The 26980-nt window shown below is 46.1% G+C and overlaps 1 protein-coding gene across 2 annotated transcripts in view; it reads right to left on the bottom strand.

Moving 5' to 3' along the window:
• PAPPA (pappalysin 1) overlaps window positions 1–26980 on the bottom strand; it is a 183562-nt gene that overhangs the window by 14159 nt on the left and 142423 nt on the right. For both annotated transcript variants that reach the window (XM_009475824.2, XM_087753259.1), the window contains exons 15-21: window positions 24666–24849; window positions 21863–22073; window positions 21083–21254; window positions 17554–17701; window positions 14753–14862; window positions 8052–8123; window positions 4080–4178 (exon numbers count right to left, since the gene is read on the bottom strand). In XM_009475824.2, the coding sequence (XP_009474099.1) occupies window positions 4080–4178; window positions 8052–8123; window positions 14753–14862; window positions 17554–17701; window positions 21083–21254; window positions 21863–22073; window positions 24666–24849 (996 nt within the window). The remainder of the gene's footprint in view (window positions 1–4079; window positions 4179–8051; window positions 8124–14752; window positions 14863–17553; window positions 17702–21082; window positions 21255–21862; window positions 22074–24665; window positions 24850–26980) is intronic.

Genomic DNA, 26980 nt, shown 5'->3' with positions numbered 1-26980 from the left:
TTGCCTCAAATTTATGCCCAGAATATGACTGAATTTATTCGTTGCCATTTGTAGCATTCAAAAGAGGTCTTTAATGATTTCTTTTAAGTTCTCTAGCCTGATTGTGAATAGTTCAGGGCACATACTCATTATATCCTATCTAAGCAGCAGCGCTGATTAGTCGGCGGTTGGTCAGATAAGTCACACCGCTCTGTTCCCCTCTTGCTGCAGAAATGCACAAGGTCATTTGCTGCTAATGCTCAAATGCAAAGGGGAAACGTGGCCTAAGCAAAAGCTGCATGGAATTGTCTTGTGCATTTTCAGGGCAACAAAACAGGAGCGTACAAAATCTCACGTTAAGTAAGAGAGCTCGGAATTAAAGTGAATATGGGTTGAATGATTTTGCTTTCACGCAGCCTGGTTCACAGCATTGTGTGCAGCTGACTGCTTTTGGGAGGGTAGTGGGATTGCAGTGAAACTTAAGTCTTGACAGTTTGTGGACATTAAAGATCTGAAGCTAGCTCTTACTTGACTGTTAACTCCTGAATCTTCACATGATGCAATGTTAATCTTCAGCCCTTTCCTAAAATAATGTGCGGAGTTGCTATGTTCTGTTAAATGTGAACCATGTGTCACCTCAGCAATGGCTGCAATGGTGAAAAGATGATAAATCTAAAGCTTTTAAAATGTCCTGTGACATTTTGGGAGAAAAACAGGTGTTGCATAAATGTTAGACATTTATAGGTAAACTTGCAGGGGCTTTAAAAGACTGACACATCTGCCACATAGTATGTAACCCTGAAAGCAAAGGAGCAAAGCAGTCTCTTTCATGTGTCTCGCTTTTTCTACAACTGTATGAAAATACATCCTCATCTGGTATTGGAATTAACAGAGCTGGATTTGCCCCTCCCTATGTCTCCTCCAGGTTTTTGGCTTTTACACCCAATGTGTATTTTAAAACTGTGCCTTTTTAAGTAGGTGGCAAACTGTGCTGGAAGGATTTGGTATGCGGAGTATTTTTATTCAGCTCCCTTTTCTCTCACCTTTCATTGTTTTTCCCTTTGGAATATCTCCTGTAACGCTCCACTCATAAACCTCTTCAAAGAGAGGGCTGTATTTGAACAGCCTTGCCTGAAATCTGGTCCCAGTCAAAGGCCTCAGACGGGAAAATAACTCCCAGAGCCGAGACCCGTGGCCCCATGGCTGTTGCCGCAGGTGTCAGCAGCCGCTTTGCAGGCAGAGAGGTGCTGCCTGCCACCTCTTCGGCTTTGACGCCGTGGCCCTGCCAGCTGGGTTATTATTCCCTCCTTTACCCTATAAATGTAATAAACTGGGACTTAGCATCTTGCTTTTGGCATAGAAGGTCCAAGGAGAAGGTGGTTTTCTCACTCCTCCCCAGTGCCTTGTTCAGCTCCTGGGATGTTGTTGGTGTTTTGGAGGAGAGAGATTTTGGAAGCTGAATGCGTGCCGAGGAAGCGATGGGCTCTGTGGTTCAGCCCTTAAACCATATGATCTCTAGGATGGGTTTTTCTAAAGTACAAACTAGGGCAAGTCTAATTCCCCCGGTCACAAAGATACAGCTCCCAGTGAAGTCAGTGGAAGCAGAATCATCTCCAAAAACCTACGAAACCTCACCCTCCATGGGGGAAATGCACCAGACACGTGACCAGCTGCCTGTCTCTGAACCATTTGCCCTTGGTATTGGGCAGTTTTAGCACAGAAACCAGTATCCAACTGGGCTACAAAGCGCTTTCCCCCTCTTGGGTGGTCACTTTGCTTCTGGGCGGCAACAAAGCAGCAGCTATTTTGAGTGTGACTCACCTGGCTGGTAAGTGCTCACGCCTCTGTGCAGATCCCACTCTGTCTCAACTCCCTGCCCAGCAATAAATTCTGCTCCCAAACCTTAATCCTATCCCTCTCCCCCTCAATTCGGCACGCACATCCCTTGTGTTTCAGTCCCGTCCCCACCCCAGCAATACATTGTGTCCTTAGCTCCTGTCCTGATAGGGCTAGTTTGGGTGGGTTCCCTCCTGGCCACCACGCTTCCATTCCTCTGGCACCACTTGGGATTTTTCATCCTCTGCTCTCAAGCCTGGAGGCAATGAGATAAAGTTTCCCAGACAGGCTGTTGTAGGAGGAGAAGATCTATGCCATGCTGAGCTACCGGCCAGTTCCAGCTCTGCCCTCCCGGCAGAGGCCAACGAGCAAGCTGTGCCTGCCCTTGGGCTGCTCCTCCCAAGAAGGTGGAAAATCAGCCAGAGATAGGAATCTCTTCTTGGAGATGACACTGAAGACGAGCCTCTGCCTGCCACGCCGCTCGTCTCTGCAGTGGTCGTTTCAGCAGGGAGCCCTGTACGGGCTTTCCATGCCCTACTCCACCCTTGGGGAACAGAGGAGCTCACTTGCCTGTGCTTCCCTCCCAGCACGTGGCTCTCAGGGACACACAAAAGAAACACGGCAATAAAGGGGAAAAAGTGTCCAAAAAAGCACATTTAGGAAAACTACCTCTTGCCCCACCTCTTCCCCAGTGGAGAAATTAACTCCTTCCACTTGCCAAGACATGTCCACTTCCCTTCCCCAGTGTTCCCAGGTAGGCCAGAGACAGCCCACAGTGCTGTACTGGTAAGAGATCTTTGGCTGAACCAAGGAAAAGAAATCTCCAGCAAAAACTGTCTTAGAAAGGACTGTTTCCTGCAGAGAGGTTGTCAGTCCCTCCTCTTGAAATAAAGAGGACCTTCTTCCTCAAGCGGGTGAAATGGTTGATGTCATATGCTGAGCTCAAGCTCCTTCTGTCTGTTCTCAAGTTTTTTTATTTATTAATATACATCAGATACTTAATACAGCTGGATTTTCTTCATTCTGATCTACACTCGAATCTTGAAGACAAAGTAAAAATCTCACATGGCAGAGACTAAAATTTTCTTTCTTTCCTTTGGGAAAAAAGTTCAAAATCTATCTTGGTTAGAAACACATGAAATGTTGTACCGCTTCAGACCACAAGCTCCATCGCTAATCTCCCGTCTCTAACAGTGGCCAGAAATGGTTGTTAAAAGAAGCATAAAAAAAGGGGGATGTGTGGAGGGATCCTTCCCCAGGCTCAAGCAGTCAATGGTTTAGATATTCTTGAGCCAGAAACTGCTTCCAGATCACAACATCTAATAGTCACTGATGAAGTTGACCTCCATGAATACTCGTATTCTCTTTTTTACTTAAAAAATGTTTTTATTCTTAATAGTACTCTGTGGCAATGCATCCTATCATTCAAATACACATTGTGCGAATAAGCACTTTCTTTCACTTGTTTGAATCCTGCTTCCAGGTAATTACCATTTCACCCCTTCATTGCCACGTGATAAGAAATAGTGGATTTTATTTTCCGAAGTATCCTCCCTGCATTAATTTTACAAATCTCTGCCACTAACCATGCCCACTCTCTTTTGCAAGATTTGCAGGTCTTGGTCTATGTGGTCTCTGTTTGTGCAGAAGATATTTCACATCTCTGCTCAGCCCTGCTGCCCTGTTCCACACCCCGCTCTGTCCCACTCTGTCCTTTTGGAGATGGGATTGTTAGCGAGCCATGCATATGTGGGTACACACGGATCCAAGTACAGACCTACAATGATGCCTTCGTTTTGCTCTCTGTTCTTTTCCTAATGACTCCTAAACTTTAGTTTTCCATCAGGTGGATATCAGGATGGGCAAATATACCCTTCTTAGCATTTCTGTGTCAAGGTCTCCTGAGCAGTAGGTGCAGCTTTTCTGATGAACATCCCTCAGGGTTTTGGAGGGAGCCAGCCTTTACCTATAGAGAAGCTAGGGATTATTTACAACAAGAATGAACAAACACCTCTGACTATGTTATTTAAGAACCTGCCTTGCATAGGTATAAGGTGGGTTATGATGGAAAATGCACATGCATATCAAGAGAGAACTTCAAAATGACCCAAGAAGAACTCAGTGCCTATGATGAGCTGATGCCTGGACTGAAGGTCCTTCTGAGACCTTGGACCACCCTTATTCTAGCAAAAATAAAATTTTCCCAGACGCAAAGCAGCACTCACCAATGAAATCCCAGGGAAAAGAGGAAGGGGCATCCCTACCTTTTTGGTCTTGACTGTTGAGGCACAGCAGTCCCCACCATCATAATTGCAGAAGGCTCGGTTGTTGATGGAGTCGCAGTAGTTGTCCCCCATGAAAGGCTGAAAAAGAAAAAAGCTGAGACTGAGAACGCAGACATGGATAAAACCTGTAACAATATGTCAGAAGGAAAACATGAAGACTTGAAGGAGACGTACAGTTTGTAACATTACCAACTGCCCTGAAAAGCAAGAGATAATTATTCCCCTCTCCCTTCAAAGCAGACAGAAAAAAAGGACACTAAATGGAAGGGAAATGAGCCCTTGTTGGCTTTTCACATCCCACATAAGATGACGCTTCAGGAATATTAATTTGACTAGGCCCAGAGACAGCATCAAGGCATCTAAAATTGTGGCACCTTTTGAAAATTTAAGCTAACCTTCCGAAACTATGTGGGATAAGAAGAAGGTTATGTATAGCAGCAAAACTGGCTTGCTTTTAATAGCTGTACTTTCTACCACAGCTCTCCTAACTATGCAACAAGTGTCAGCATTGAGGGCACAAAACATATTACAAAGAGAAATTGAAGTGGTCTGAGCTCAGCACAAGGACCACGTGCTCTTGTTCTCTGACCAGCAGTGACTGTGTGTGACCTTGGCCATGACATGTAATCTCCCTCCGCTCCACAGCTCAGAGCTGGGATAATGGCAATTATTCAGAGGGATGTTGTGAAGAGCTATTAAGTAAAATTCATAAATCACCTTGAAAAAGAAAATGTGGTCACTAGTCTGTGCAATGTGATCACTAGTCTATGTGCTACACAGGACCTGAATAATAATCACGATTCTGAGGAAAAGGCTTGAAGTCTGGTTTTTCATTACACATTGGAGACCTCTTGGTCAGTAAATACAAAAGTCTTTTTTGGAAGTCAAAACTGTGCCTGATGCTAAAAAAGGCCCATGCCAGGTATGAGAATCCTAGGCAGAAAGGTCAGAAAAATAGATGCTCAGCAGAGAGCACAGTCTCCGTAACACTTCTTACATGCACAGGCTCATGGGGCCATTCTCATTTTATCTGCTTTTTGGAAAATTCATTTATTCTGCATTGAGAAAAACACTCCAGGGACTTTCCTACAAGAAGGCATCATTGCAGAGCAACTGGGGAGGCTTGTGGAGGTTTCCTGGGAGAATTTTGCAGCAATTGCAGTACCAGTGTCTCCCTCATGACAGATACCTGAAGAACCAGCAATGAAAGCTTGCCATGCTCTCCCCAGACAGAGCCATGGCCATGCTCATCAGTATTGAAATGGACACTTTGGAGTGGTGCAGATGCAGGCTTTTACTGCTGATGTTTTGCAAATTTAAGTATTTCTATCAAGATATAGGAAATCCAGGCAATGATGGCAATATCGGACCAGAGCAGGACCAACTAACTGCTTCATTGCATGTCATTTGTTTAGCTACACACAAATAATACAAATGCTGACAAGGAAATTAGAGTTACAGGGTGAGGCTCCTGTCCCTGTAAACTGGCTTAACTCCATTGACTTGCACAGAGATTGACTTATTTATACAAGCAAAGACTTTGACTTGAAAACGCCCTTCCAATTTAATTAATATGCTAAGAGTTGAAACAGAATGATTTATAAGTAGATGGAGAGATATTTTTATGCCAACCTGGTCATATTCAAAAACGTGAACTTTGCCCAGCCTCCCAAGACATTTTGTAGGCTTCTCCATGTTTCTCTTGTATTGCCTGGCTATGCCTGCCTGACAAGAAAGTCTTAATTTTCCATGCCTATGCCTGTACCCTACACCTATGAACACTGGAAAATCAATAAAAGAAACTTGTGGAAGAATTTGCCTTTCATTTGCACTGGCACAGAGTAGGCAAGTCAGTCTGTTGGAGAAGAAGAATGGGACAAATAACATCTATTCTAATTTGGTACCAAAATCCTCATTTGGAAGACCTTGGAGGCCTGGCTGTGGAGGGTGAGGTCTCTAGAGCTCTTCATGCGTATTTTATTGCTCCTGTATTTTTGGAGGACTATATAGGTACTCCAGGGGGACCAGTTTTCTACTGAAACACCTAAGTTAGCTGCTGAGAAGTACGGGGCTGCCTCATAAACCTCTATTCCTACCACTAGGGAGCGACAAAAAATCACATTGCAGTAGCAGTCTGGGTTACCACTGTGATCACCAAGAGTAAAATAATGCCCCGCTTACAGCCTTCTATTCAGGGAACCCTCCCTAATGCTAAGGATATTAATACATTAGGGACTGTATCAGCTTAATGGCCCAGTATTATTGACCTACTGGCTTATTAGTCCCTGTTTCCATAGTCGTGAAAAAAGGCTTGGTGAAGATGGCATTTCTTCTGAAATCTTAATGCCAGCGAACACACACTGGCCCGTTCGCGGATCCTGGAAGCATCATGCTCTAAAAATGATGCTAGAGGCCATTATCAATTGTCTGGGCAAAGCCTTCCAAGATGATAGATTGTGATGCAGTGACACTGCTGAATGAATGATGAAAAGAAGAAAGTTCCTACTGATGCAGAGCAGTCTGGCAATTAACAATGATGGAAGGGAAGAAAATGCTGAGAAAAAGCATGTCAGTAATAATGGCTTCTGGTAAATTATTACATCATTGCAAAGTTTGCCTCAGTAACAACTATTCTTAAACAGCAGGAGAATGGATACCCAATGGTGCATCAGCACCTGAATGGCATTTCTTAATGGTCGCTGGATGTTATTTTAGCTCTCTTTGGAGAATAGGGGCGCCTAGCCAGCCTGCATGAATGTAATGCGTGAGATGGCTTATGACATTCAAAGCACTGACAGCAGAATGCTTTTCATTTAGGGAACAACTAGACAGAAACTATTACATTGTTGAAGAGTTATTACCCTCTTGGGCCCAACATTTGTATGCAAAGGAAACCTGTCTTTCACTTCAAGACAAATCACGTCACACAGAAATGTAGTCTAGTTTTGTGTCAGATTTAGGAGTTCTGTGCCATGTTCTACCACGCCAGGCAAATAACTTCAGTGTGCTTGTAAAATTGGGTTACTGGGTGCTGAGAGTGCAGTCAGTGCTGCAGAAAGTCAGGAGATGTGGGGTCAAGACACAACTCTTCCACTGCCCGTCCACGGAACCAAAGCAGCCACCTATCCCTCTGCCTGTGAGCTACCCCATTTCTAAAATGGGCACAAAGCTTCTCAGCCTTACAGAGGTACCACAAGGATTGACTTCTTGACATGGGTGAGATACTTGAGGGCTTGCATGATGGAAACTGCATGAGCACCATGGCACTGAGAGAGGTGCTCCAGCCCTGTTTCACCACTGGAAGCATCTTAAGACTTCTCAGACTTTTCAAAGACTGCTGCCAGCAGAAACAACATCCTTCAAAATAATTGCTTTTTTCAAATAACACACAAGATTGTAAAAATGTATCAGAGCTGAAATGTAACTGCATTTTTCTGATTGTTTTTTCTGCTTCAGACAGAGGTGCACAGTGGAGGGATGTATGATTTTCTCACTGTCCAGCTGTGCTGTCTACCCAGTGGTATAATTTCTGCCTCTGGCTTTCCTAAAGTTTATCTGCACACACCCATGCCCAAAGCCTAGCTGGCCTTGTAAAGAATTGGCCCTCTAATAAAATGTCAAAATCAAGGAAAAACAACTGAAGGTTTTTGCAACTTCCCAGAAGTTCCCAGATCCTGGGAAATTCTGACGGTCTACCAATGTTGTTGAGCCACTTCATCTTTCAACTCCTGTGAGAGTCACCTAACCATCGGCTGTAGGAAAACCACCAATTTCACCACTGAGCGTCAGAACTGATGAAGGAGATCACAGTCTATTTGATAGGATAGTCAGGGCAAAAGCCTGTTTGCCCCACTTGAAAAATGGCATTTACAACCCAAGTGACTGCAGCAACTGTTACCATAACACGTAGGAGAGCAAGCATGGACCACCTGAGCTAACGCGAAAGCTCACCTCACAGCCTTTGACACAATGAATCAGGGAAGGGTGAGGGTACCACTTGAGTCCCGCTGTGCAGACAATGCTCTGGAGGGGAGGAGAAGGAAAAAAAAAAACCAGGTTAAGACAAAGAAATCAGTGTACAGAAAGTCAGCATGCTGGCTCCTATGGCTCTCCTGTACTTAACCAATGAAGTTCAATTCCTAACACCTCTTGTGTTCTCAGAACCTGGCTGTCCTCCAGGTATTTACAAGAAGTGTTGGACTTGACACTTGCAATAACAGAACATTTGAGATTAAAATAATATTTAAGGTTCTCCTAAAATGTCATGTCCAATATTTCACTCGTGGGGGAACGTGGCAGTGAAAGGCAAAGGCACAGGTCCACTGTCTTGCTCTGGGGTAGGGGGGAAACATTTTAGGAATTAATTGAGGGATTTCTTTGGTGCTGCAAAACATTGTTCTCTTTCACTACCCATCATATCTGTGCTTTTTGAAGATGCTAAAAGTGGACTTTCAGATACATTTTCACACCATCCTTTAGATCTTAAATGGAAGCACCTCCCACTACGTGCCTTCAGAATAACCCCCAGAAAGGACAGCATCATCTCCCACATTAGACAAGTTTTATAATAATTTCTGTATTTATAATAAATTCTGGAGTGCCTAGGTTTGGGCAAAAATGATGGCCAGCCTACTCAATGATGACACACCCAGGGCAGCCATTGTTTGCCTGTAGATATGGAAACTTAAGATTTTAAGAGTGGATGAAAAGTTTGGCCAGTCAGTGGAGGTGGTGGCTCAGTACCCTGGAGGTCTAGGAGATAGGACTCCCATCCATTCACCAGGACATCAGGCACAACATTCATTTTGGGTTATTGTCCATGGATGAAATACTACTATGTCCAGTTGGGCAAGATGAACACATAGGCACTTGCCCAAGGGCAGGGGTTGGGGTTGGATGGAGGCCTGGGGAAGGAAGGGATTAACATTTGTGAAGACCTGATGCACAAGCCACCCCTTCCCCTATTTATTTGAGGGCTAATTTAATCCATCTGCAGGGGAACCTCAGCATGTTTTTACAGTTTCTGTCATTTGAGGCTTACCTGGTGTGTGCTAGAAAAAGGACTTTTATACTATCTGAGTTGGGCTGTTTATCTTTCCGATGCTCTTGGATTTTCCACTATTAGTCAAGCCCAGCTTGCCCCACCTGCCTTGCAACAGGGCCCGTCTGTGTGAGCGGAGAAGCGGCTGGGTGAGGGGGGAGGACGTTGTTTATCCCCCGTGAGGGAGGCTGCAAGGTGCAGGGGCCTTGCGGTGTCAGACGTTCCCCCAGCGCACTCTTGACAGACAACTGGAGATTTCCAGGCTGTTGCCTGCCACAAATGGTGAGATTTTTTTTTTTTTAATTTTTTTCCCTCTTCTGTTTATTGCACTTCAGAGGGAAAAGAAAGGAAACTTTTCTAGGTTTCAAAAAAATAAGGCCAGTCAACAGACCAGGAGGGGGGAGAGTAAAGGAAGCATTTGAACCCAAGAATTAAACCAAAGTAGCAAAACTCAGGCATTTGCCTCCCGTATCCAAGGCCAGCCAGACGGCAAGTAGAAGATGCTCTTCCAAAGAGCATCTCGCATTCCCCTGGTAAGAGGCACCAATATTTACAAAACTTCTCGATATGTGTGAATGTGTGTGAGCATTTGGAGCTAACAAAAGGAGCCAAATAGCTCTGAAACAGTCTCTTAAGAAAGGAGGTTTCCAAGTGAGAGCAATCCCTTACAGAAGATGCACTGACTACTTTCCTGATCCTCCCAGTATTAAAAACCCAGCACCCTCTCTTAAAGGAATGGATGAAAGGTGAAGTCTCTGCTAGGCCGGTGCTCTCCTTGGAGCTCTCACTCAAGGTCATCTCAATCCCAAGGGCTACACAGCCTTCAGCTGGACAGCCTCCAGGAAAAGGGAGTGCAGCCCCGGCCCGCTCTCCATAGCGTAGGAAAGCCAGCTGACCTTGTGCTAGACTAATCACTGGGCAGTGGGACATTCACGTTGGTCTTGATTGGTACCTGCTAACGGCTTAGTCCCAGGTACTTCACCCTCTCCTTAGATGATACTTTGCTAGGCTAGCGGATACCATTAGAGCTATTCCAGCTGAATTCAATCCGGAGCTAACATTCACAGAGCTGGAAGCAGAGTATGCTCAGGGAAGGGCCATGGGCCATGGCCCTGACTCTTCTTACTGGTCTTCCAAACCCTGAATTCCCACCACCCAGCCTGTTGTACCCTCAAGCTGCTGCTGTCGTGTGTGTGGTTAAATGGGACAGGAGACAGATTGTTCATAGAGGGAGAGCTTGGTTTGGAAAATTAAGAAACTGAGGATGATTCAGGTTGCTGGGCATGGTTCCTGCCTCTTGCAGTGCTATCAGGCACAAAAGCGCCTGGGGCAACTGAGATAAACAAACATATAAAAAACAAGCAAGGAAGGGCATAGGCAGCAGTACTGCAGGACGTGACCAGGATCCAATGGCATCAGTGCACACAGAAAGGAAGGCGGACTCACAAGGCCAACAAAGGATGCAATAAGAGGTGGATGGAAGGATCACATCTGACACGTGCCAGGCAGTGCATGGGGGATAAAGCCCATCTGGCCGCTGCCTCTGCGAGTCCCATCCCTTCCCCGTGCCGCCACGTGCTCCAAGCTGCTGCAGTGACATATGCCACCCTCATGGCCCCGGCTCCCCCCATGAATCAGCTTCTGCAACACAGCTGCCCTCCCATGTGGGCTGTGCTGCTCAGCCAGGCGTATTGACTTTGGTCCTGTCCCCATCCCAGAAACGCCATCCAGCTACATCTGCGGTTTGGTGGCTGTGACTCCATCTGCTGCAAAGGGAGAGGAAGCTGGGATGCACTCCCACAGTAGGTAACAAAGAGCCAAGAAAGCAAATCAAGCTGTCATTTTCTCCGGTCACGGCGCTTCCCTCCCATGGTGGGACTAACACAATGATGTCAACCATTTGTGGGCTGCGGAGGGGATTAGGTTTCCCCAAGAGAGGCCAGTGGAGAGCTCTCCTCCACCTTAGATGGGTCAAGTGTCCCCCAGGGCTAAAGCCCAGGGACCGGCATCTACTTGTCTCAGCTCACTCTCTCCTCAGGCACTAAACGAATATGACAATTAACCGTGGGCTTAATGTCGAGGTGGCGAGGGGATCGGCCACTGCTGCCAACGGAGGGGAGACACGGCACTTTGTGGCTGTTTCCTCCTGTAGCTATAGACGGGGTGGGAACTCCTGCCTTCCCAGGCGCTGAGCTGCCACACTGTAATAAGTCATTTCGCTGCTCTGTGACTCAGTTTCTCTGCCTGCAAAATGAGTGCAACACTCACAGAAAGAGGAGAGGCGAAGGAAGGAGGAAAACTGCAAAGCTTAAAAGAATAGGGGAGTATTTAAGGAGAATTCCCCTTAATGACTTCTGGACATCCAAAATCCCAGGGCTTGCAGTGCATATGGGAAACCACATCACGAGCAGTAAGGCAGCATCCCAGGTGTGCAGAGAGGCCAGGGCCACACTCAGCCCTGCTAGTAGGCAGAGTCAGGGCATGCCGACCCTTTCAACGCTATCTCATGCATGCACAGTATTTGGCCTGCTCCTGCTCAGCACAAAGGCAAGGACCCAAATTCAGACAACCTTAGAAATTAGGTGTCTGCCCTGTTTCTCTTGCAGTTAGTGGGAAAGAGCTGTCAAGCTGTCTTTCTGAGACATTTCACTTTTTTCTCTCCACTGCCCGCATAGCCAGCCTTGGCAGCTCTATCTATAGATGTCTTCAACAGCTCGCTGCCCCTTGCACGCACACGGTAAATGGGAAATCATGGGAACAGCAATGGCTGCTCTGAACACGGCCCACTGCAGAACAAGAGACACACAGAAGATTTCAGGTGAATTTTTTTTTCCTGTTGAAAATACTGATTTGGAAGACACTGCCAACTTGCACTGATTTCAGCAAACTGTTCCAGACCCAACAAAGCAACTCAGCCTAAACCAATTCTGAAAAACACAGTAATATTTAGACATTTTCCAAAATGAAATATCTGTTGTTTTTGTTCCTTTGAGAGGACATTTAATTTCTAAATTCTTTTTTTCATTTTCATTAAACAAAAAGTTTAAAAAAATCCTTGGAAATGAAATGTTAAGTTATGTTCAAATCAACATGTTTTTTTCTCCAATTTTTTGGTTCACCAAAAATCACAACAGCAAAAATGTCACTTTGATTAGGAGACTTTTTTTTTTTTTTAATTTGACAGAACTTCCAGCAAACCAAAAAATCCAGTGATTTGCACAGCTCTGCTCTAAACAACCCCCAGAGGAGGGATGGTTCCCTCTTCCCACTTTGCTTCCATAACAGCTGTTGCTTGAGCAGCTACACACAAATATTTTTTTTTTCTTCCTGTCTCTCCCTATGTTTTATCTGTGCCTGTCCTCTCAAAGGTAAGCTCCAGAGATTGGTCCTGTCTTTATCTGCTTCTCATACTGCACTCATTTGTACATTACTTGTGCCTGAAATTAAGTAACTAAAAGTGTTTCCTTTGCGTCATTCAAGTACTTTGAGATCCACAAAGACTTGCCGTGTAAATGCAACCAGCTGCTTGCTTTACTTGTATGGCACAACAGCAAGCTGTCACTGACAGTAAATAGAGACACGTGTTATTAACGATATATAACACATTGCCATGGGGACCTTCCCCTAAGGCACCCCAGTCCTATCTCTCCAGGGTCTCTCTGGTTCCACCAGCAGCAGCATTTTCCCCAGTGGCACCCCACGAGGCACCGCTCCCTGTGGGTGACATCCCCTTATGGATGTTTTACAGCTACCAAAAAAATCCCCTCCGTTGTGTCTCAGCATCATCCTGCTTGTCTCCTAAAGGCTCCCCTCCATCTCCCAACACAAATTTTCAAGCCCAAATCTCACCCTCTAGTTCCAAAGTGTTTGTGGGGCCGAACTTGTATCTGCTCACAGCCTAAAACTCTTGCAAAATCCTCACCATCAGGGCAAAAAAGGTCTTCTTTACCACTGTACTCTTGGAAACCATGATTTCTCCTCCATCCCTCATCTCCCCCTTTGCTACTATATGTTTTCCCTGCTGCCTAATGAGCCCTCCAGAGACCTGCAGGTATAAAACTCGTTACAGCTACCCCTGTGTACCCGCATCAATAAACGAAGGAGCACAGCACAGAACGGGAGGGAAGCTGTCACTTTATTTCACCATGAATTAAAAAAACACTTTAAAGTCTAGCACTCAGGAAAGGGCCAGTGAGAAATTGCCCCTAATGCAGAGATAGGGGCTTTCTTTATGTTTCATGCCAGAAACTTGGCAAAGCCTAGGCTTAGGCAGTAATATAATCTTGGCATTTGGAGTGAATGGGAAGCTGGGAAGGACACTGCGAGCTTGTCGTATTCTCTGGACTTAGGTTCCCCACCCCTTTCCAGGATTTATTCTATTGCTCTGTGTGAAATAGGGAAGTATAAAGTGGCAGAGATTTTTGAAGCAGCTTGCTATCCACAGCCAAGGCCAGATTTCAAAAATCCCAAACCCTGGCTACATATTTAGGCATGTAGAGAAGCAAATAGACTGTCAAAGCTGCTCAGAACATGCTGGGGCTGTGCTGGCTGCTTGTTCTCCTCCTAAATGGAGTTCAAGTGTCTAAAACTGACTCCTGCAAAGCCAGGGCCAAGCATGTAAAAGCCGACAGTGTTTGCTCAAGCATCACCAGCAACCTGCATGCAGCCTGGTGACACGCGATGTGCCAGTGTCTTCCGACGTGCACTTGAGCATGTCCAGATAAACCTTTACGCCTGCAGAAATACTGCGTAGGCACAAGCGCCTAGTTACACACATTTCTAGGCAGGAGGGCACATTTGTGTAGATGGCATGAAGGTTTTCAGAAAGAGGTAGGTAAGTGCGTCTCCCACTGTATCCAAATGTAGGCATGAAACCAAGCAGCTATTTGCTGCAAGTGGCATGTGTGTGCAGAGGTGAGCGCGTGTGCAAGGCACTGTACATGGGTGTGCATGTCCCCATCAGGGCAGACCGATGCCGGCGTGCGCTGGAGGACACACAGTATGGAGTGCCATGAGCGGTTAATGCTGCCTGTGTGTTTGCAGCAGTCAGGAGGGAGAAGCGGTGACCTCTGGAAGGGGCTGTGCTGAGCAGGCATCTCTTGCATGCGGGCGAAGGGGCGGGGGGAGGACTCAGCCAGCTCTGCTGGTTCGGGAAGTGAAATACCCTCTGTATCAGGGGTATTGTCATCCAAAAGCAGTACAGAGAAATCCAGCCCTGCCACCCAAAGAATGCAAAATACTGAACAGGAGGAAGACAATAAAACCTGGCCAGTGCCCTTTCTCTCACTGTCCATCACATGGTCCTGTGTAATGAATCATGTTTCCAGATCAGACCCACTGTAGGTGCTGGGTGGATCTGAGCACGCTGATTTGGGGCCTTTACCTTGAACTGACTTTCACTGCAAAATCACAGAGAGAAAGCAACTTGGAGAGAAAGCCATCACGTCACCAGAATAACAGGCAAAGACACAACAAAAATCAGGAATTCTTTTCTAAAAGGCAGAATTCCCCATGTATTCTCCTCATTGAATGAACCACAGGTAATGCTGTTCACTCACTGCACATAAACACGCAACAAGGGATATAATTAGTGAAATTGTCAGGCACTGACCTTCACTCTCTGAGGGTTCATCCAGTGCTGGATGTCTTGCACAGTCTCATTCATGCGCAGGAGGATGGGCTCGTGACTGTGATCCAGACATGAGGTGGTACACTCCGCGCCTGCACGAAACACGGAGAGGATAAAGCTAAAGGATAAAGCAAGCAGCTTCTGACTCTTTCAGCATCCTTCCTGCTGAAGGACAGGATTAGGGCTCGTTTTTCCTAAATTGCAATTAGCAGTCAACCATAACTATCACATATCTTCTAGGCACACATGAAATGCTGAGTACAGCCCTGCATCTCAGCAGGAGGCCGTGTGGGTGGCAGATATTCCAGGGCCTTTTTGTATGAACTGCATATCTAGGTATTTCGCTGGCTATGAACTCCAAGAAGGGAGTCAGGTTTTGCACTTTCAGATTATCAAGAAAATGTGAAGTTTTTTCCATTTCAACTGCTCTTTCAAGCAATGGGACTGATTAAGCAGAGGCTGTTGAACTCATCTCACCTATGACATGACAAAAACCTACCGTTTGATCTGTCAAATTTACAGACCTCCAGTAATAATCTTTCGGACGGTGACCAAGCCTAATGATATTGCAGACGAGCTATCACCTAAGTCCCACAGTTGATAAGAAGTACGCAGAGAGGTAATGATGGCTTTGTTCACACATAAACCTGCTTTTTTCTCTGATTAACTGTCATGCCCAGTGGGAATCCTGTCCTTTCTTTATTAAAACATGCTGCGATACTCTGCAGCAATATCCCAGAGCCCTGTGGTGACACAACCGTAAGCCCTAGTGTGTTGGACCATTACCATTTCCCCCCTGGAAAATCACTCTTGAATGGCACAGCTGCTGCAAACATGTCATTAGGATTTCTGCACTCCAATCAGCGCTGGGGGAGGAATTAATCTCCACGCTGGTTTGGAGAGCTGAACCTTTGGTTCAACACACACCTCAGCCTGGAAGGGCAGATTAGGTGTCTGAGGAATTACCGAAGGTGTGTGGGATTCATAGTGACCACGACTGGATGCTATTATTTTCCCCACCTGCTTCTGCCTTCTCACGTACTCCCACATGGAGGAGTCAGCAGGAGCAAAGCAGACCTGGGCTGTTGAGCCAGCAAGACAGGGAGCGGTTGGGGTTTGTTTTGCTTTCCCAGTGCACGTGGTAGCGGCTCTACGGACCCGCTGGATGAGGCCCATTGACACCAGCCCCATTGCAAGTGAGTGGCAGGAGAGCGCCTTCTCAGAAAGACACCTATCAGGCTTCCAAAAACACAAAGAAGAGAAGAAAATCCCAACAACCTGATCCCAAAAGGTGGTGGCTGGGCGAGCCTAACAAAGCGTGTGGTATGTCTCCATCTGCTGAGGATAAAAGCCAATGGCCGCTGTGCCCTCGCCGAGCTCTTCCTCCCTCTCCAGCGAGAGCCACACTCTCGTGGAGGATCTGGCCCATGAGTCCCCTGCCTCCATGATGGCTGCATGGACCCATCCCAGGATCAGGCCCACTGAACCTTGCATCTGGGATCAGTACCTGCTGGCAGCCGCCTCAGCAGGGCTGGGAGAGGACCGAGGGCTGGCAGGCACCCGCTGCGTGGGCAGCTGCAGACCCTCCTGCTTCCATCACTGAGATGCTCCCCTCCAAACCAGGAATCGGTATTTCTCTCCTTGCAAAAACCTGGCTGGCCGGGGGAGGTAACCTCGTCTCAAGGGTAAAACGCCTCGCCACATTAAGAGTCGCCACAGCCTGCTCACCACTCACTCTCCCGCGCTCCACACTATTTACACTTATGGAAAGGAACGGGTCAGAATTGTTTTGATATATGATCTGTAATTGGCATCATTACAGAGAGGTGATCTCATCCAGGTCGTGTTCTCCTCCCCAGGGAGGGAACACAAGGAGGCTCGTGGTCCCTTGCATGGCTGCAATATAATGAGGGAGCTGCGCAACGAGGAAATTTCTCCAAGTTCAAAGGGACAGGCAGAGGGAGGAGAGGGCTGGCAGGGGCTGGGAGGGGGGCTACAGGAAGGGGCCTCGTGGGTCTGTGCAAGGAAGAGGTCTTACAGCAGGAAGACCTCAAAAACGGGGGCTGAAAATACAATATAATGTGTACAGTTCAGTGTGTAGTCTATCCCTCCCTCTGCCTGGGTGATGCAAAGCAAAGCTGAGCGCAGGAAGTCATCACCCCATGCAGAATGACCGGGCACTCCAGAAGGAAGGGGGAAAACATACTCTTATAACAGCTCCTAAATAACTGTCATACCAAAGGGGATGCTCAGCTAGTCTCATATTCTTTCTGGAGAGACCTGAATTACCCTGGCGCTGCGCTGCGCTTCGCTGCCAGCTTCCTGCCTTTCAGCCTCTGGGGCATGTGTGTGTGCACATGGTTGAAGGAGGGGGACATTACAAAAGTGTAAGAGCAAATGCAGGCACAATCTCTCCTGTATTTTGAGGACTAGATGTGTCTCTGGCATAGTCTGGCATGCTGGCTGCCTGTTAAAACCAGCTGGCCAAGAAGGGACACAATGAAACTGGATGCGCTGGAAGGAGCAGGCAATCAGAGCATGTTACATGATGCCTGGCCTCTCAAAGCTTCATGTTTCCTAAAAGCAGTTCCCTGAAAAGCCTCCCGTAGCAGCCTCTCCCTCAGGCAAACAGGTCCACAGGAGAAAGTGACTTCAAGGACTACATGCTCCTTCCTTCCTCCCTCTCATTCCCATCCTCTTCCTCGTCTCCTGTCCCACTGCTCCCCATTCCCATCTGAGCTGCATTCCCCCATGGCAGATGACCGGGGATGATGCTCACAAACCTATGCCGTAGCCGCTGACACACTGCAGCTTCAGGTGGCTGTTGAGCTGCGTGGGCAGTGCGCACTGGCCCTGCATTTCCCTGCAGAGATGAAAGGAGCCACTCCAGGTACCATCCTTCCGGCAGTGAATCACATTGCTTCCACGGCCCTGGGAATGAGAGAAGGAGATAATGAGGATGGTCACAAAAACAACAGCAAGGACAGGCTGAGAAGTGAGAAGCGGGCAGAGCTGAGCTGGGAGCAAAGTTCTGCTGGAGCTGGAAGAGCCCCTGTTTGGGACTGCCATTCCTAGGGAGCAAGAAGGAGTTTTCTTCCAAAGAACAAAAAAAAAAAGGAAACCTGCATTGCATACAAACACATACACGTGCCTCTTTTGTGCAATGCAATGTCTTCACAAGGCCCTTGCAAAGTCTCTACCTTAAAACAGACCCACTCCAGTGGCGATAAAGGTGCATTCTTTTGGTGTATCCCATTTGCCTTCTTTCTTGTTGTTGAGAGGTTTGTGTTGAATGCGGACAACTTTTTCCCTCTTGCCATTTTCTAACTATTTGCATCACCTTTGTCTCAAAAAAGAAAGAATCCCCAATGGCGATCTGAAGGAGGAAGGAAAGCAGGACACGAGCAGGCATGCTTAGCAGGGCAGAACGTGCTCTTTAGAGCTTGGCTGCCTTGAGTGACAGCAAGCAAAGAGGCTGAGACAGACACGCACAGAGGCAGGTGGAAAGGTGAAAAAAAATCCTCTGGTGTGGGAATGGGCAAGGAACAGAATATGACATTTCTCTTATAGAAAAGATTCTCTGTATGATACTGAAGAATGAATATCGAAGTCCAAGGGGAAATATCATGCCCTTTAGAAACAACAAAGGAGTGCACAGGCAATCTTTTGTCAGATCTATCTTCATGGCATTGGGGATTTCTGCGCAAGCTGTTCTGCAGGATCTGCGAGCCTAACTGCCATGGGGTAATGTGAGACATTCAACAGGAGGATGTCTGGTGTGGCTGGGCTCCAAACCTCCCGTGGGGGCCTTGCTGGGTGGGAGAACCATGGAGGATCTCTGCTTCTCCTCACCCGTTTTACATGCCAGGCATGTTGCTTGCAATCTACTCTCCCTGCTCTTGGAGATTGTGCTGGATATCTTTGGGGATCCTTTAGTGTGCTCTCTATGCTGGGATCCCAGCAGGGCTGCTGAACTTTTCTTAGGAGCTCTTCCCCACGACCCGCACCCATTTTTGCACAGGGATCGGCACAAGCCCCTGGTACCGGCGTGGAAGATTGCGCAGCCTTCAGTGCTAGTCTTGTCCTTAATATCCTAATGTTTTTTCTGCTCAGCTTTGTTGATGAACTCAATGTTTAGTGAGATGCAAAGTGGTCTTATTGGCAGACTACTGCGTGGGACCTGCCTCCCGTTCTCTAGACATCTGGCCATTGCCAGAAGTAATAGGAAAATCATATGAAAGGATAATGGACCAGATGGACTCAGGGTGTGATCCAGCTTGGTGACTCTCACCTAAGGGCCAGTTTGGCAGAGACTGATTAATTTAGATCTGACTGTTCATATGATTTGTGCACAATATTCAGAAATGGAAGACCCTTGCTCTGGGTGCCAGGGGAGGTACCTGCTCAAATGACCATTACGTTCCTGGTGATTAAGAGATGCCATATGTACAGCTGAGTAATGATCTTTCAGCATGATGACAAATTCAGGAAGAGATCACTAAGTGATAATTGAGCACAATTTGCTGTTTTAGCAAGTGTGGTGCACTTCCATTGCAATTTGCATGCCAGGGTTCAAGCATGATTTTTAAAGGTGAGCCATGAAACCTGATTTATGCTGCTGGAGCTGGCTGTGCTTGAGGGTACTATTGTATAGTTTCTGCAACGTACTCAGAGATCCCAGGATATCCATTGCTATAGTAACATACTGTCCATCATTCCCTGACCTGCAAAATCTCTTGTGAAAATCCCTGCTGGGTTTCTTGCTTGGATGCAATGTGCATTATCACCTTATATAGCTGAGAGAGACTTAGTGGGGTTTAATCCTTAAATAATTAACACCTCTCAAGTGGTTCTGGCTTGTGCCAGGAGTCCTCCCTCTTTTTCTGTAGTCTATTTGCTGGGATATCTGGAAATACCTTTCTCTGCAAATCCCTTTCTCAAGATGTTATCTGCTCCTTTGCTCAAGGTGCTTTCGCAGCTGAACAGTCAATACACTTTTCCTTACAGTGAATAGAGACATAGCTGTATCTCACTTTCCACAGCTCACTTCATTATTGTTGTAACCCTGACTCCACTGCTTGCTCCTCTTCATGTTCAGCTCATTTAAAAGCAAACACAAACTCTTTATACCAGTTGTCCTTACTCTGCTGGCCCCCATTACCCTGCATGGCAGCGGTGGTACACGTCTTCAGCCACGCTGACCAGTCTGAACAAGTGGTAGATGCACAAAGCCACAGACGCTGTATCCCAGAGCTTGCACCCAAACTGCACCCAGGCATGCAACTTCTCATTTCACAAGGCTTGTAACCTCTTATAAGTCTTATACAAGGAAACCTTTTTCAGGTTCCCTGATGCAAAAACCCAGGCCTCTGCCTGTTATCCCAGTGAAGAGGGCAGGCCAACCTGGCAGGGAACCGGGGCAGCAATTGGCTTTTAACATGCTCCAAACGGTATCAGAGGTGTCTTTCAGATCACTGGCCCCAGGGCAGGGTTGGTGCCTTTTAATATGTCCTTAGAATCTGGAAGGATATCAAAAGGCCTTTAACAGAGCACTCCCTGCTCTTTGCAGCACACGTAGTAGCAGCAGCTTCTACATTCCCACTTTCTCTTCCCAAGAGTATTAAGCAGCAGCAGCACTTCTGGGAGAAGTTATTTATCTCACAAACTGTAGGTGGGGAAAATTAAGCATTTCAAACAAGGTACTAAAGGCCAGACCTTCTTGTATCAGTGAACACAGCTCCTAGGAAGTCAAAGGCAACATGCCAGATGAGGATCTGACCCCTGATGCCAAATGACACCTTCACAGCCAGAAAAACATGAAAGTTCAGAGACAGTTCACCTGAATAGTTGTAATTCCTATAAAGTTAAATTATCATATTGCACACATATATATAATGATAATGAGAAAAAGAACTGGAGAGAAAAGCAAGGTAAAACAGAATGAACAAACAGGACAAGTATGGGTAACTCATATCCTACTTACTTTCATTTATTACTCCTTATTTTCTAGCTAGATCACAGAGCCACTGAGGCAGATTTTTCAGCCACTTATTGTCTGGAAACATTAAGTCACTCACTGCTAGTCCTCTACGGGTAATAGTTAATACCATTACTACGATCATAAAAATAATATTTCCAGGCTCTTTGCAGTAGCTCTCTACTTTAATTATGTATTTCCCTTCTCCATTTCTCTGTCTCTGGTCTCAGAAGAGCTCAATGGCACTCGGCCTCTCCATAGATCATGGTCCTTAGGGAACATACGATAAAACCACGCCTGTATGGGCCAAGATAATTTGGATAAGAGAGACTCACCGACTGATTGTCATCATCTTCGCACTTGATCCGGCACTCGCTGTTGAACTGGAAGCCGTTGGAGCACTGGTAGAGCCCGTGAAACTTGGAAGGCGGAGGGTCGCAGGTAACTGGCACGCAAGCGCCCGGCAGCCACGTGCCGTCTTGCGTGCACTGGATCTTAAAGGCTCTCCTTTTTGTGCAGAAAAAAACAAGACCATTTAGTGAGTGGCTGAGTCAGCTAAGAGCCTCTAAAGCCTCTGAGCTCTACTAGCAGGTTGCAGGGGATGGGTGTGCTTGAGCTTTTAACGCTTGGGGAACAAGTTGTGAATCTGCGTCATGAGGTCTCTGTGCAAAAATAACGATTATTTGCAAAGCCAACACTGAGCTGCCCAGCCTAAACTCTTCTTTTGGCCTTGGACACATCTCCCAAAAACTCTGCTTCCCAGGCTTGTGGGCTGTGGTTGGTTTGAAGTGGGTTTGTGCAGAGTCAGAAGTATACGATAGCACTAACCCCTTCCTGCAGAGTTTCAAAGGGGACTCCCCAGGCTGCATATCAAAGGGGTATTTCTAAGGTAAGGTCTGTTTTTTGTGCATTCGTTAGGATTTTCAAAGAAGCCTAAGTGAGCTAGGTGCCTAAATCCCCTTGAAACTGTGCAACTATCTGCATGAAGGAATTGCTCAGTGATATTCCCTACAGCACATACAGTCTGTTATAAGCAGCCCATCCCTTTCCCAAAATAATTTTAACTCATGGCTTCCTGAATCGTGCTGACTGCATGGTATTACTCTTTCACGTACTTTCTTGCTTTTCTGGAGGATCCAGGGACATGGTAACCTGGTTTGCATTTGTACTTGCAAAACGAGCCCACTTTGTGCTTATCCTCTCGGCAGCGAGTAGTCTGGAGATCTGCATTAGGGACGATGGATGGTGCTCGACACATCAGCTCACACAGGGCCTCTGGAAAGGACCACAGCCCATCCTCCATGCAGGTCAAGTTGCTGTTGTTTCCTAAGAACAGTGAGAAAAGTTAACAATGTTCAGCAAGACTATTTTTTTTTAAATGTCATTACACCCGTAATATATCAAAAGCCACCTCAGCTGGTTTGACAAATTCAACTGCATATGTCCTATGCATTTTCTCTTTCTAGATGATGGCATTAAATCATTAAGGACTCTGTTTTCAGATGACAGGCAGACAGTGCTTATTCAGGAAATGCTATAGCATAGGGGAAACCACACTGTCTTTGTAATCTTTTGTATTTCTCTTCCTTATTTTGTTCTTCTCTGAAAAGAAGCTTGCTTCATACATCAACCCCCTCCTCACCAAAGTCACGGCATTAACAGAGGGTTTGGTGCCATTACATTCTTCATTCTGCTTCTGTGTTATATCTCTTCCCTGAATCTACCCTTTTTATTTCAATTTCGAGCCTTTTGGAGCAGCATCTGTTAGTATTAGAGTCACTACTCCAACACAATGAGGAGCCATTCTCAGCTGGGGACTCTCAGTCCTTGGGGACTACTGTGATAAATACGATTCATAATACTCATTAGAGACTCATTTCCCTTAGGAAGCTTTCTTGGCCAGCACCTCAAAGGTAAAAGGTACAATAGATCTATTTGCCTCTGCTATGACCTACTTGACTTCAGAAGGTTAAGCTAAAAGTAGCCTAGTCTCAGTGTATTTTACATTCTTTGTTATTTTATACTGTATGTTGAAAAGGAATAAGCTTTTCCTAAGAAACAAAGCACAGCTATGAGCCACTAACCCTTCAAAAATCCCTAATACTCTATTGAAATCCCCAAGCATTGCTGCAGGAACTCTTCTCAACTCACAAGGCATATTTTCAACAGTAAGCCAACTTCGGAGTTATCCAAAATAATACTGACAAACTGCTAACCCCAGAGCAATGCCATCTCTCTGAGAGGGAAGGAAAAGAGCCGGGGCATGAGGCTGGAATTCAAAGAAGAAGAAAACAAAAGGCTCTGGAGGGCTCAGGAAAGTATGTGGAGGAGCCCTCCTGCCCTACTCACAAAGATAAGAGAAGCCGCATTAAATCAGCCCTGCTTTCTCTCTCCCCTCCCCAACTGCAGATGATTGCAGAGGTATTCTGTGCAGAAGGGAGCTCTTTTCTAGAGCACCAGCATGCTACTCTGCTCTGACTCATGCAGCAGTTCTGCAGACCAGCCGTGGTGATATCATACTTGCCACTGCAAAGTGATAAGCTGTGACATTACCAACAGTGGCTGTCATGACGTCAGTGATTGAATTAGGTATGAGTCATTCGAACGCCATTCTCCAGAACCTTAGTGGCAATATCTATTAGTCATCACCGATGGCTGTACACCAAATGGTGCCTTTACCTCACAGCTCACAGAGTTTCTGGACAAAAGTGAAGTGATGCTACACACCACAGCCGCACCCCCTGACATGGGGGTTGGTTATCATCCCTCCAGCTACCCCCACCAGAGTCATCAGCAGAAGCTCTTGTTGGTCATGATGAATATCATTATTTTCAAGGAGGCATTTTCAAGGGAAAAATACCTCTTGTTGAAGATGACCCTCTGAGAGTATGAACAGAAAAAGGGAATTCTTTAATAAAAATCTCCCCTTTGAGTAGTCTTAACTTTCACTGTGTGTTGGCTGCTTGTGGTTACTCTCCTAAGTCGGAGTTAAAAGAATTAAGCAATTTGGTTATATATGAAGAAATCAACATATCCGTTCACTGAAGTGAAGAATACTTCCCATGTGTCTTCTGGGGTTTGCAATGAATCCTAGCAGAAAAGGTGATACCCCATGTACAAAAAAAGCTTATAGAGCATTTGTACCTGAGTTGACAACAGCAGTTAAGACTACTCCACTACAAGATGACAAGTTAATTTGGCTCTAATGTTCTTTCAAATTAACAATGATATCTTTTCTTGTTTCCTGAGGACCAGATCAAAAAGGGTAATGTGCCAGTGAGCAGAAGAGCTGATGGTGCTGAGATGATGGGGATGCTAGCAGAAAAGCACAGGGAAGAAAATGGGGGAGAAAAGGAAAGAAGGCAGCAGAGTGTGTTATTTTTAAGAAAAAAAAAATTGTAGAGTCCCAAACAAGAAGAGGAGAGAAAGGTCAGAGGTAGAGCAAGATGAGTGTGGAAAAGAAGAAAGGTGATGGGTGGATTAGGAAAAACAGTGATGGGAGACTCTGCCACTGGGACATGGGACTTTTCAGTCTTTTCCTGCCTTTCCAAATACAAAGAGGAGGCATAGAAGGGAGACAGACAGAGAAAACAGAGAAGGCATGGGAAAGAAGATGAGAGAGTTCAATTTGATTTATCCCCATGACTTTTCCATGTTTTGGTTGTATGGAAGCAATATTCACTGTCATTAGTGCCTGGCCAGCCGTGATCAAGGAAAGGTCAAAGGAAGGTAATAGAGAGATGCAAAGGAACTTAACTTCTAATATAAATAAACCTTCCCATAGAGTCTCATAATTCTTCATACTTAAAATATCACGAATAATTCTAAAACAACAGCAACAGTAACATATATTACTAGGAACAGTCTGTGTTAGCTGTGCAGCTATCCCCAGGTCACTGCACAGACACCCTCCGATACCTTTCAGAAGAGCAGGAGGTCGGCAAGTGAAAGAGCATTTCTTGCCAAAGGTGGTCCCCTCGCTGCAGTTGAAGGTGGCTGGGTAGACATGGTACTGGTCTGGGACACCGCAGTCCACGGGCTCGCAGGCCACCTGCTTGTTCCACTTCCCATCCGTGCAAGTCATGGTGATGCTGGATTCCATCTGGAAAAAGACACATACCTACAGCCACCACAGCCAGCAAGGGGTAGATCAAAACCATTTCAAGCCTAATAACAGCCATTATTTTGGCTTATGAGTTAAGCAAAACTGGGCCTGATCACTACCATCATCATTTGGACAGCAGCTACTAAAAACAGCAAGTCCCACAAGAAACAGCGTCAGAGAACCAGGATGTATTTCTGTCACGTCTGGAGTGAGACACCAAAGTGCTTCAATATAAAGAGTGGAGCACTACGAATAATCTGAACTCGTCTGCATCGCCTCCGGAGACAAGCTGGGAAGCTGCTGCTCTGCCCTGTGATCAGAAAGGAGTGTGCAAGCCTGAGCTGTTTGAAGCTGACAGCTATCCCCGATCCCTGCCACCTTTGCAGTGACACAGCCACTCCAAGGGGATCCCCATGTACTTCTGAGTAGTCAAATTCACTCTTGGGTTTGAAGTAAAAGCCAACCTGACATGAGCCTATTTGGCACTCCCATCTGAGGCTCTCCCAATAGGTGTTCACCACCCTTGGACTGAGGTACCAAGGGAGGCGGCCTGGGCCATGTCAACATTGTGATCAGATACTGAGACCTTCTGTTATGGCTTCTACTATCAGAGTGACCCAAGGCTCCAAATGAAATCAGGGCCCTGCTGCCCTGGCACTGGGGACATGAACACCTGAGAAAGAGACTTTTTCCTGGAGGAGTTTGCAATGGATAGACCCAAGAGCATCCTGCCCATACATTCACCTGGGACTTGCGAGGTCTAATACAGAGTCAGTGCCCGTGCTCTGACTTCCCTAATGTCGCTCTACTGTCATAGCTACACAGAAGCTACACTTCTATGTATTTGAGGAATAATCCAAAAAATGCAGCAGATTGAAATCCTGAAGTGCTAGGAAGAGAGAAAAAAAAAGGGAGGGAGGTAAAGGAGCCACCCATCCAAAGCTAAGATGAAGAATTTACTGGGTGACCAAAGAACAAACAGATGTTGGCAAAGAGAACAGAATAAACAACATATCCACTTTCTAATTAAAAAGGGAAAATTGTTAAAAACTAGAAGTGAAGAATCTGAAAGCAGGACTCTTCCCTCCATACCAGAATAAAGAGAGGGACAGAAGAAAAAGAAATGTGAGCAACCCAAACACAAGAAGGGGAAGATACTGGTGAGAAATCTGACCGAGCTGTACAGCAGCACTGCTCTGCCTCCAGGGAATATTTTATTCAGGGCCGGGACGCTCACAGGAGATTTGCACCGCCAACCATTGATCTGGGTTTATAAAAGGAAGGGGAATTTTTCTAGCACACATCAAAGGGACCTGGATTCCCTTTTTGCAAAAACACCCTAATGGTTTCAACAGAAGTTCAGACCTGTCTCCCTTTGATATATGGTTGCATTCAGAATGGAAAAAGCAGTCCCAGAGCTGAGAAACTGGACACTTCCCAAGTGGGCACAAAACCCCTTTTCTAGACCGTGGAGTTTATTTAAACAGGGAACACTGCTGATGGAAAAAGATGTCTTTTCTACAAATTTAAAGTAGCACATTCTAGGATTCTCGGAGAACTCAGGTGAAGTGACACTGTGTTCTCATTCCCAATCATTTTGCTCCCCAGTGGCTATTAATTCTGCCTTTGTTGCTTAACAGAATAACTGCACCATTAAAAAGTATATACATTCTGTAAACAGTTGATGACTTGAAGATGTCTATGCTTCCAGGAAGTTGTGGTGTGATGGCCAGAGGAGAAGGGATGATACAGCATATGTCCATGTCTTCATAACATACACACAGCAGCATCACCACCGCATTTGCACTCCAGGCTGGACTGCTCCAGGGTTCAGCAAAGCCTCCATTTCCCTTAACAGATGCTATCAGCAAATAACACTCCAGCACCGTGGCTGCTGGGCACCTTGACAGCAGGAGGTTAAAGCACAAAACCAAGTAATTGATGTCAGGGGCTATCCAGATGTTATGGAAAAGACATGGGTCTTGCATTGTTTCATGCTGGATGATGGATCCATGCTGAGCACAAGGAAGCTCTATAACTGATAGGAGATTCAACTCCAAGAATTCAGTTATTAGTATTGGTGTGATCTACCTTAGGAGTAAATGATTGTTCCTACTAGCTGATAGTG

The sequence above is a fragment of the Nipponia nippon genome, unplaced genomic scaffold, assembly GCF_047370975.1.
Source record: "Nipponia nippon isolate SJK-2023a ecotype South Korea unplaced genomic scaffold, ASM4737097v1 scaffold_16, whole genome shotgun sequence".
Classification (NCBI taxonomy): domain Eukaryota; kingdom Metazoa; phylum Chordata; class Aves; order Pelecaniformes; family Threskiornithidae; genus Nipponia; species Nipponia nippon.
Note: the sequence above shows the minus strand (reverse complement) of the source record. Positions and strands in the feature narration are given on the sequence as shown.